The 12,249-nt window shown below is 47.8% G+C and overlaps 1 protein-coding gene across 1 annotated transcript in view; it reads left to right on the top strand.

Annotated features, from left to right (window-relative positions):
* The first annotated feature begins 172 nt into the window (after positions 1–172).
* The window catches only part of LOC115458807 (chromosome-associated kinesin KIF4-like), a 210,843-nt gene continuing 198,766 nt past the window's right edge, over positions 173–12,249 (top strand). The window contains 2 exon segments of the mRNA XM_030188620.1: positions 173–260; positions 11,065–11,195. Of these exon segments, the coding sequence (XP_030044480.1) occupies positions 11,082–11,195 (114 nt within the window). The 5' untranslated portion in view covers positions 173–260; positions 11,065–11,081.

Genomic DNA, 12,249 nt, shown 5'->3' with positions numbered 1-12,249 from the left:
CAACGGTTTCCTGGGGCTCCTACGTCATTACCCTACGACGCTCCACCGCCATCTGGTCTCGTGGGCGCTGGAGGAGGCGTCAGGTGGGTCTGCTCAGCCGACGCACATCGGCGCTATGACGTATGGGTTACGTTCGGCGTTTCATTGGACGGTTCAGAGCCGGCGCTCGTTTGAAAGGTGGCGGTTTCCAGACTGGCCGGTGGTGACTGTCAAGAAGCGGAGTTTTAAGTGAGCGGCTGTTTTTTTTTTCACCGGTAGAGGTGAGTGCGCGTGACCGGGGCCCTGGCGCGCGGAGTGGGTAGGAGAGTGGCCGGGACCGGAGGGAAGCCGTTCGTCCCCGGTATTCTCGGGAAACCGGAGCTTTGTCTGTTCTGAGCCCATTTTTTACAGGTCTTTAACAAGGAAATGCAGAAAAGGGAAACTATAAAATGACAGCAGCAGTTCCCACGTCCCTTAAGGAAGTGTAATGTTGTGGAAAAAGCAGATGAGCCCCTCCCCCGCCACCACTGACCTTAAGTAAATGTCAAATGAAGACACATCTGTACAACAAAGCCTCCAAAGAGAACCCAGAGCCTCACCAAACCTTCCCATCTCCAAAGTCCACCTTCCTTCTCTCTAGACAATACTAAGTGTAGCTGAGATCATGGAATGATTATGTCATAACAAACTCTGTAAGCCACATTGAGCCTGCAAATAGGTGGGAAAATGTGGGATACAAATGCAATAAATAATAAAACTGAGCTACAGGGCGGCAGCTTCAGTCAATCAAAGCATGGCAATTGATCCTAACAGCCTGCATTTTTATAAAAATTGTATGTGGTAATTATGATGTAAAGCCCACCTCTTCAGGTAACCACCATACCTCTATTCAGGAATTCTAGACTGCCCCAACTTGACATTTCGTCCTTTAGATTGTAAGCTCCTTGGAGCAGGGACTGCCCTTCTTTGTTAAACTGTACAGCACTGCGTAACCCTAGTAGCGCTCTAGAAACGTTAAGTAGTAGGGAGGCAGAGAAGAGTTATAACCTGGGGGTGGGGTTGGAGCAGCTAAAGGTTTAACTACTAGGGTGTTTGTCACCTTTGCACTGCTTCTGTTTTATTGACTGTCCAAATGCTTTTCAGTCTGTTTAGCATCTTGACCTCAACCTTAAACTGTGCTAAACGGAGTGGGTGGGTGGGTACTACTTCCAAACTCTTATCTAATACGATTGTCTTAACACCTAAGTTTATGTGACCCCCCCATACGATGATGATGATGATAAAAAAAAAAACTGATCACCTCTCTTTCCTCTTCTCCTCCTCCTTATCCTAAACATGAAAAGGACATAAGTAACAATAGCACAGGGCCTGGTGTGATAGTCTGTGGTCACAGACACTAGTATTATTTTAGTGGGCACCTTTGAGGGAAATTTAGGAGTCTAAGAACTTATTGGGCACTTTGCTATTTTAACAGTTAACCCCGAAATGGTGGGTAATCTGGTTACTTTGTTTAGGGCACATTTCTAGTGCATTGAACACAGGTTTGGTTTCAAGTCCAATTCCAGTAATCTGAAGTAGAAAATCAAGATGTCAGCTAACAGTGAGCCACAGATATATAGTGGATTGTTCTGGTTAATGTAGGTAATAGACCCAGGAAAAAGAAATATAATAACATAGTAACATAGTAAATGACGGCACATAAAGACCTGTACGGTCCATCCAGTCTGCCCAACAAGATGAACTCGCCTCACCCTATCCTTGGCATAAACTCCCTGAGCCCATACGTCAGGCCCCCTCCCCGCCCATCTTCAAATCCTTACTCAAAGCCCACCTCTTCGATGTCGCCTTCGGCACCTAACCATTATACCTCCATGGAGGAAATCTAGACTACCCCAACTTGACATTGCGTCCTTTAGATTGTAAGCTCCTTTGAGCAGGGACTGTCCTTCTTTGTTAAACTGTACAGAGCTACGTACCCCTAGTAGTGCTCTAGAAATGTTTAGTAGTAGTAACTCATTTTACATGGTATGTGATACTTTATATGTATACCAGAGTTTAATTTGTCCTTGACATTCTCAGGTCACAGACCGTAGAAGTCTGCCCAGCACTCTTCTTGTACTAAAAGTTCTGAAGCTAATGTTGAAGCCCTTAAAATTTAAGCCCATCCATATCTATTCAATTATGATCAGGGCGTAGACTGTAGAAGTCTGCCCAGCACCAGTATTGCTTCCCAATTACCAGCGTCGCCACCCAATCTCCACTAAGATTCCATGGATCCATTCCTTCTAAACAGAATTCCTTTGTGTTTATCCCATGCATGTTTGAATTCCATGCGTGGGATAAACTAGAACTAGATCAGTATTGTCAACCCAGTCCTCAATACACACGTCGCTAAGACAGGTTTCATCCACAATGCATATGCATGAGATTAATTTACATGCCAAGGAGGCAGTGTATGCCAATCTCTCTTCATGTGTACTCATTACGGATATCCTGAAAACCTGACTGGCTGAGTGTGCCACGAGAACTGGATTCTGAAGCACGGTACTATTATCCAGACAACTGATGCAGTTATACCAATTGGATGAGGATCTGGGGATGCCAGACTTTTGGCTTTACTACTGGGATGTTACTCTGAAGGGTATATAGTTTTATGGACAGCAAATGTGGACAAGTACTGGATAGGGATGAAGGCCAGTCATTACTTAGATTCCCCACTGACAACTTCAGTAGCATTATTCTACTTAAGAAGCATCGAACTATTTGACCTTCTCTAGAATAGAACTCAGTCCTCCACACTGTTGTTGGTTTCCAATAATCACTGTCTCCCACTCTGGGGGGGGGGGGGGGTCATTAATGCTATATAATTGGAGGAACCAGTCTTCACAGGGAAAGCATCTCTGATCTTTCAGGATAGGATCTCTCTCACTATACTTTTCAGATATGTATTGGTGTTTTGAACTACCCCATCTTTAATATACTCAAAGGCTTTTTTTTTTCATCAAAGCACAATTTAATCACGATGTTGTCAAATCCCTTTGAATCCTTAATTCCTTGTCATCAAGCAGATGAAGCCATTACGTATGGGTTGTGTCCATCAACCAGCAGGGGGAGATAGCACTCAACTTTTCACAGTGCCTCATGGCCAGCTAGCTCCACTGCCTCTTCAGTATTACTACTACTACTACTACTATTTAGCAGTATTCTCTATCTCCCCAAGCAGGGTGGCTGCAGCTTCTTCGAGCTCCATCAAAAATCTGCCTGGGGGTGGCTCCTGGCTTGCCAGTTGTTAGCCGGGGGTATTAGAGGCTATAGCAGCTTCACTTTGAAGGCACATAGGTCAGCCCTTTCCCTACCTTACCCATGCCCCCGTGGATGTGGACATATTGGCTTGCTTTTCCCTGTCCTTTCCCACTCAGTGGATGCAGGCACATTGGTTCGCCTTTCCCTGCCTTTCCCACTTAGCTGAGCCTCCGGAGTGATTTTATTTACCTCTTTTGCCACAGCTTAAAAAAAAAAAAAAAAAGTTGCGTCGCGCTTTAGCGCAGCGATCTTGGAAAAGAGGTTTTTTTCCGTGAGATTCTTCTGCAGGACCGGAGCTGTGATACGCGGTCTAGTGAGGTAAGAGTGTTTTCTGGCTCCTCCGGGGTGGGATATAAAACAAAAAGTGAGGAGAGTGGATGAGGATACCAACAATAATGTATTTATTTACTTGTAGAATAAAAGATAAAAAATTAAAAGATGACAATGTACATAAAAATGACCCGACACGGCCGTGTTTCGGCCCAGTGGCCTGCCTCAGGGGTCTTTGTAACCTCAGGGGTCTTTGTACCATAGAATGTGTACTCCAGGAGAATAACGGAACACAATCCTCTCAGGTCTCCTCTCTTCAAACAGATATATATAAAATATATATTAAAAACGGAACGGACTTGCAATACATTTTACAATTGTAGACATCTCTTTGGAGAGGAGTATTGCAAGTCCGTTCCGTTTTTAATATATATCTGTTTGAAGAGAGGAGACCTGAGAGGATTGTGTTCCGTTATTCTCCTGGAGTACACATTCTATGGTACATCTTCTGAGGTTACAAAGACCCCTGAGGCAGGCCATTGGGCCGAAACACGGCCGTGTCGGGTCATTTTATGTACATTGTCATCTTTTCATTTTTTATCTTTTATTCTACAAGTAAATAAATACATTATTGTTGGTATCCTCATCCACTCTCCTCACTTTTTGTTTTATATCCCACGGTTTCGTGAGGGTTTTTACCTCCTTTTTTGTTTTTTTGTCCTCCGGGGTGGGCCCATGATTGGGACGTTTTTGGCGCGAACCGCCATTTTTGAATTTTACCGCCGTTTTCGGCGATGGCTGCAGAGACTGTAAAGCACGGTTCTAAATGTGGCAAGCGCAAATCAGCAGCGGGGCTCTGTAATTCGTGCTGTACAGATGGTAGAGCCGGCCCGAGCATGGCGAGCGGCGATCTTTCGCGCTCTGAGCTGGTAGCGGATGCCATTTTGGTTTTTCCACATGGCGCGGCCTCCGTTGCGACGGAGAGCCCTGAATCCGGGGGGGGGGGGGGGGGTCCTCTGAGTGAGGCTAATAATAGAGCTGATAGCCCTGGGCAGGATCTGGGCAGTCAGGGAGTGGTTTTCTCCCCTGATTTTGTTTTAATGCTGCATAGGGCATACATGCTTAAAAGAGTTCTTCCACAGGGATCTTCGGACCCTCTGCCTGCTCCCTCCCCCCCCCCCCCCCCCCCCCCCGGTGGATCCTGGCCTTTTGGAGTTGGCTTTGCCTGTTTCTTATCCTCCTGATAAACGTAGAAGGGCTAATTGCCCTTCTGAGTGTGGCGCACCCCCCCCCCCCCCCCCCCCCCCCCCGTGGTTGGGCTATGAGGATTCTGGCAGAACTTCTTGGGCTGAGGAGCCAGAGTCGGGTGCAGAATTGCCACAGGAGCTTGATGATCCGTCCGCGGTGAGGATTTTCCGCTGCGAGGAGCTGCCAGCGCTTATTTCAGATGCCTTACAAGCCCTCTCGATTGAAGATCCTGGGAGTGGCACAGCCTCCTCTGTTAATCCAAGGATGGCTAGTACAGAAAGCCTGCTCGAGCCTTTCCTTTGCATGACTCCATCCAAGAGCAATGGGCTGACCCTGAGGGACCTTTGAAGGTTGCCAGGGCTATGGGGCAATTATACCCTCTGAGTGAGGAACATTTGGCTCGCTTTGCAATGCCTAAAGTGGATGCCTTGGTCACGGCTGTGACAAAGAGAACTACCCTCCCTGTTGGAAGCAGGTGTTGCCCTGAAGGATATTCAAGACTGCAGGCTTGATTCAGCTCTGAAGCAGTCCTTTGATTTGGCAGGTCTCACTGTTCGGGCGTCTGCATGCAGTTGTTATGCTGCTAGAGCCTGCCTGGCTTGGTTACAGCAGGCAGTGGAACAGCCCGGTGATGGAGTGGAGACCTTATCTGAAGTGGCTCCGCAGATGGAGTTGGCCTTGTCCTTTTTGGCTGACGCCCTTTATATGGTCAGAGCTTCGGCTAAACAAATAGCTGTAGCAGTGGCGGCTCGCTGCACTCTTTGGCTACGACATTGGGCGGCGGACATGGCCTCTAAGCAAAGGTTGGTGAAGTTGCCCTTTCGAGGCCTTCTCCTGTTTGGTGAGGAGCTGGAAAACATTGTTAAAGACCTGGGGGATTTCAAACCTCAGCGCTTGCCCGAAGATAGGCCGAGGCCTTCCTCTAAGGGTCAGGCGGTCCGCTCCTCTTACAGACCTCGCTTCCGTGAAGCTAGAAGGTACCGCCCGGGGCGTGCTGCTGGGTTCACTTCTCGTGCCCGCTTTCAGCAGAGAAACTCCTTTCGCTCGGACAAACGTTCCGCAGCTGTCGGTTCAAGGCCGGGAGTTCAGGGGCGACCCTCTCAATGATGGTGCGCCGGCCCTCTCCTCGTTTCCTGTCATCGGAGGAAGACTTTCCCTCTTTTTTTGAGGAGTGGGCCAAAATCTCCGCAGATCAGTGGGTCTTGGACCTGATCAGAGACGGATACCGAATAGAATTCGATGCCCCGGTGAGAGACGTGTTTGTGGTGTCCCGATGCGGTTCTGCCGCCAAACGGGCGGCGGTAGAGGAGACTTTGCACAGTCTGTGCCAGATAGAGGCTGTGACCCCGGTGCCTCCCGCCGAACAAGGTCTAGGCTGCTACTCCATTTACTTTGTGGTGCCACGAAAAGGCGGGTCTTTTCGCCCGATCCTGGACTTAAAAGAGCTAAACAAGTCCTTAAGAGTGCGGCAATTTCACATGGAAACCCTGAGCTCCATCATTGCAGCGGTACAGCCAGGAGAGTTTCTCATGTCTCTGGACCTGAAAGAAGCTTACTTGCACATTCCAATTTGGCCCCCTCACCAGAAGTTTCTGCGGTTTGTGGTGTTGGGAAAACATTTCCAGTTTCGGGCCTTGCCTTTTGGCCGCGCCACAGCTCCCCAAACCTTCTCCAAGGTAATGGTGGTAGTAGCTGCCTTTCTCAGGCGAGAGGGTATCCGGGTTCACCCGTACCTAGACGACTGGCTCATCAGAGCAGACTCAGAAGAAGAGAGTCATCTAGCTACAGCCTGAGTGGTTTCAGTCCTTCAATCTATGGGCTGGGTCGTCAATATGGCCAAAATTTACCTGACTCCCTTGCAATCTCTAGAATATTTGCGGACCAGGTTCAACACAGCCTCGGGCTATCTGTTTCTTTCCGAGCAAAGGCGGTGCAAGCTTCAGAATCAGGTCAGTCTGCTCCTGAGGATGCCCCGCCTGCGAGCTTGGGACATTGTCTAGCTGTTGGGATCGATGACGGCCACCTTGGAAGTGGTGCCATGGGCGAGAGCGCACCTGAGACCTCTACAGTACTTCAACGATGGTCTCCAGTATCTCAGGATTATCAGTGCAGACTTTCTTGGCTCCCTGCGGCCCGCCTCAGTATGGAGTGGTGGCTCTCGGACAGCATGTTGCGGCGGGGAATGACGCTGGCGCTCCCCGATTGGTGCCTAGTGGTGACAGATGCCAGCCTTGAAGGGCTGGGGCACACATTGCCAGGGGAAGCATGCCCAGGGTCTGTGGACGCCCGACGAGTCGGAGTGGTCTATCAACCGCCTGGAGTTGAAAGCGGTGTTTCTGGCTCTTCTGGCCTTTCAAGTGACCCTGGAAGGATTGGCTGTCCGAGTGATGTCAGACAACATGACAGCAGTGGCCTACATACATCGACAAGGCGGCACTCAGTGTAGAGCTTTAGCCGCGCAGGCCGAACAAATTTGCCACTGGGCCAAGCTGCATCTACAGTCCCTGTCAGCAGCTCACATTGCAGGTCAGAGCAACGTGCAAGCCGACTATCTAAGCAGGCATCAGATCGATCCAGCGGAGTGGGAACTAGCAGACGATGTATTCCTGCAGATATGTGCCAAATGGGGCAAGCCAGTGATGGATCTTATGGCGACCAGTTCCAATGCCAAAGTCCCGTACTTCTTCAGCAGACGGCGGGATCCGCGCTCTGCCGGGTTGGATGCCTTGGCTTAACCCTGGCCCCTGGGCTTGCTGTATGTCTTCCCTCCGTGGCCCTTGATAGGGCAAGTGCTCCTGCGGATTCGGCTGCATCCAGGAGAAGTGGTGCTCATCGCCCCGGATTGGCCCAGGAGGCCTTGGTATGCGGACCTCCGACAGATGCTGTTGGAGGCTCCCTTTCCGTTACCTCTGGTTCCGCACCTGTTGTCACAGGGTCCGGTGGCCATGGAGGACGCCTGCCGCTTTGGTCTTATGGCATGGCGATTGAGAGGGCGCAATTGAGAGATAAAGGCTACTCAAATAAGGTAATTTCCACTCTCCTGCAGGCCCGTAAGCGCTCCACTTCTGTGGCTTCTGCCAGGATTTGGCGCCAGTTTGAAGTCTGGTGTGTTTCAAGAGCGCTTTCTCCGTTGTGGGCTCCTGTCTCGCCGATTCTGGACTTTTTGCAGGATGGTGTACACAAAGGCTTGGCCTATAATTCCCTGCGGGTGCAAGTGGCAGCATTGGCCTCTCTGCGTGGCAAGGTTGAAGGCGTGTCCTTAGCTGCTCATCCAGATGTGGCACGGTTTCTTAGAGGGGTGCTTCGGCTCCGTCCTCCCGTGCGGGCACCTTGTCCAGCTTGGATCCTGGGGTTAGTATTGAAGGCCCTTCAGGGGGCTCCCTTTGAACCGCTTCGGTGTACTTCAGAGAAAGATTTGACACTGAAGGCCGTCTTTTTAGTGGCCATTACCTTGGTGAGACGGGTGTCAGAGCTCTAGGTGCTGTCCTGTAGAGACCCCTTTCTGCAATTATCAGAGTCAGGGGTCACGGTTCGGACCGTGCCTTCCTTCATGCCTAAGGTGGTTTCAGCGTTTCACCTAAACCAGCCTGTTTTTCTTCCCTCCTTTGTTGAGGAGGAGTTTCCAGATTAATTTGGGCAGTTGCACCTTTTGGATGTGCGCAGGACTCTGTTGCAATATCTGCGAATTACAAATTCTTTCAGGACCTCTGATCATCTTTTTGTGTTGTTTGCAGGTCCTTGCAGAGGGTCTTCAGCGTCTAAAGCCACTATTGCCCGTTGGCTCAAAGAAGCTCTTTTCAGCATATCTGCTGTCTGGCCGGGCTCCGCCTGAAGCCTTTAAGGCACATTCCACAAGAGCGATTTCCTCTTCCTGGGCGGAAACTGGAGCACTCTCTCTTCATGAGATTTGCAGTGCTGCAACATGGGCTTCTAAGCTCTCTTTCGCCCGACATTACAGGCTGGATGTGGCTGCCAGGAGGGATGCTCGTTTTGGAGCACAGGTGCTAGCGCATGGTGTGGCTTGTTCCCACCCTATTTAGGGATTGCTTTGTTACATCCCATACGTAATGGCTTCATCTGATTGATGACAAGGAAGGGAAAATTAGGTTCTTACCATGATAATTTTCTTTCCTTTAGTCATAGCAGATGAAGCCATGAGCCCTCCCTGTATGATTGTCTGTATGCTGTGAATCTGTTTCAGGTTCTGTTCTTGTTTCCTGAAGTTCCTTCTTTGGGAGAAAGTTGGAAAACAGTCTTCAGGATTCATGTTCACTTATAGGAGGATTAGTCCATTCCCTCCAGTTTATGTTTTGGAGAATGAGTTTATTCCCTCCAGGAGGTTGCGTGTATCCCCTCCAGTTATACAATAAGGAGGACGAGTTTATTCCCTCCAGGAGGATGTGTTCATTCCCTCCTTTTGAGTTCATGCCCTTGTTAAGGGGCCATCGTTCGCTGTGAGGAAAGTTCATGTTATTCCCATTGCGGTTTGCCATACTGCTTTGGAAGCTTCAAATACTGAAGAGGCAGTGGAGCTAGCTGGCCATGAGGCACTGTGAAAAGTTGAGTGCTCTCTCTCCCCCTGCTGGTTGATGGACACAACCCATACGTAATGGCTTCATCTGCTATGACTAAAGGAAAGAAAATTATCATGGTAAGAACCTAATATGTAGTGCAGCTATTTGGGCTTCTAAGCTGTCGTTTGCCCGACATTACAGGCTGGATGTGGCTGCCAGGAGGGACGCGCATTTTGGAGCACAAGTGCTGGCGCGTGGTGTGGCTTGTTCCCACCCTATCTAGGGATTGCTTTGATACATCCCACTCGTAATGGATTCATCTGTTTGATGACAAGGAAGGGAAAATTAGGTTCTTACCTTGGTAATTTTCTTTCCTTTAGTTATAGCAGATGAATCCATGAGCCCTCCCTCAGTGGTTCATTGTGTTTCATGTTACTTTTAGGTTCAGTTTTTCCTGTAGATATGTTCCCTCATTGGGAGAAGTTGGAACAGTCTTCAGGTTTTCTGTTCATTTACAGGAGGATGAATCCATTCCCTCCAGGAGGATGAATCCATTCCCTCCTTTGACTTAGCTCCAGTTTTGGGGCGTTCATCCGCTGTGAGGAAAGTTCATGTTCTTATGCTTTGCGGTGTAACACTGCTTTGGAAGCTTCAAATACTGGAGAGGCAGATGGAGCTAGCTGGCCATGAGGCACTATGGTTTTTCAGTGCTCTCTATCTCCCCATGCTGGTTGATGGACACAACGGACTCGTAATGGATTCATCTGCTATGACTAAAGGAAAGAAAATTACCAAGGTAAGAACCTAATTTTCCCTTTGCATCTAAGTATTTAAATGTCTAGATTCAGCCCAGGTGTTGACTTTTCAGGCTTTCTTGTATTCCTGTCCTACAGCCTTGTTCTGACAAAGGAGGATGTCTCACATTAATCACCCTATCCAGACTTAGGAGCATAGACTTCAGAATGCGCTTATTTGAGTTGTAGTGGGTTCAGGAGTGGCCTAGTGGTTAGGGGGAACTGAGGAACTGAGCAGTTCACACTTCAGGCACAGGCAGCTCCTTGTGACTCTTGGGCAAGTTACTTAACTCTTCATTGCCCCATGTAAGCCGCATTGAGCCTGCCATGAGTGGGAATGCGCGGGGTACAAATGTAACAAAAAAAAAATTCATTTTTGAGGCCTGTCATCCTGGGGAAGGGCAAGGTCCAAGAAGAGAAATGGCAAGATAAAGCAAAACATGCTTCAGTTGGTTATCAGGGCAGAGAAGACTGTCATCCCAGAAATAAGGATTATTCTTTTTTTTCGGAACTGTGCATTTTTTTACTTATATATTTTAATCATCATTTTGAAAATTTGGCAGCATACAAATTAAACAATTGACATGCCAATCTGATGACCAGTAAAAAGAGGAAAAAAAAAGGGGGGGATGTAGTGTGAGATGGGAGCTGGGAGAGGAAGGATGACAGCTTCTGTCCATCCATTCATGGTCTGTGGGTTACTGTTATTTTGGTAGATATGTAATCTGATGCAAATAACTCAAGGCATGGTACAAAAGTTTTTAATTTTAAACTTTTCTGCTGGTAGTGATTTTGATTTATCACTATCAAAGTATACAACACAAACATGATGGAAAACCCCCCCCCCCAAAAAACAAAACAAAAACTTCCCAACCAGCCATATTAAAACCCAAGCTTTCACCATCTCAGACTGTAAAGTGTTGAGTTCTCCTGTATCTACATTCTGTCCTCTGCAGTGGCATTTTGTTGGAAAATGAAGGATGAAGGGATCCCAGTACGTGTTGCCCTTCGTTGCCGGCCTCTGGTACCTAAGGAGAGCAGTGAAGGCTGTCAATGCTGCCTTACCTTTGTGCCTGGTGAGCCACAGGTGAGTTAAATCATAACTGCTGCTATTAAGGTGGTGCCTTATCCATGGGGGAGAGTTATTGGGTCATAATATTACATCTTTATTGCCCAGTTTTTCAGAGTTCAGTTGCTGTTCTGGTCTTGGGAAAATTAATTCCTTCATTATCGCCAGATTGGACCAAGTGAGTTCTAACAGGTTTGTCTCCATCAGTAAGTCAGTGAGAAAGGAGTATAGGTGCAGTACAGACTTTTTTTGTGATGTTATTGGGGTACTTGACGCTTAATATAAATTCTGGAAACAATGGGTACCAAACCAGACTAGCATTGGTTAGGGAAGTGTCAAATGTAAATATATAACCCCTTATCCCACTGTGCCAAATAATAGAAGGAACTAACTCCATACCCAAATATTATGAAAATAGTTTTTTTTTTTTTTTTTTACAATAGCAGCAAATATCAAGTAAATGGGAATAAAAACAGTCCTATTACAGATATAGCTTGGAGTAAAAGTATGTAAATCCTTAGCTAGAGTCTGAAATACAAAGTCACTCTAATCCCCAGATACAAAGATAACATGGCGCACATACAACCTGATGTAGTCCCTCAGATGGTTCAATCAGTCCATCGCAGGGCTGCTCCTCAGGGATGATGTCACAGCAGCCTCTATTTCTGTAGGCTCTCTTTTATACAGATCAGGAGCCTTATCTGTACTGCAGACGTAAGTTCTGTCCTTACAGAACATAAACAAATACATGTTGACCACACTGGCTCCAAGGGTCCTGCATGGACATCAGTTCTGATGACAGCCTACTAGCATTGACGTCAATTCTGATAACCTGCATCAATCCTGATAACAGCTTGTTCCTTAGCATCCCTCCGGGCCAGGATTGGACTGATGGGTTGTGCACGCCTTCCAGCAGGTTGGGAGACTGAGAAAATACTGGGCCGGTCCGGAGGGATTAAAGGAAAGCAAATTAGCAGGTAAGGTCTAATTTCTCCATTGTCCTGGAACATTGTGACCTTAACAGCTTCTGTTAGTCTTCTGTTAGACTTGATGTCTCCATATGAGTCTTTAT

The sequence above is a fragment of the Microcaecilia unicolor genome, unplaced genomic scaffold, assembly GCF_901765095.1.
Source record: "Microcaecilia unicolor unplaced genomic scaffold, aMicUni1.1, whole genome shotgun sequence".
Lineage (NCBI taxonomy): Eukaryota > Metazoa > Chordata > Amphibia > Gymnophiona > Siphonopidae > Microcaecilia > Microcaecilia unicolor.
Note: the sequence above shows the minus strand (reverse complement) of the source record. Positions and strands in the feature narration are given on the sequence as shown.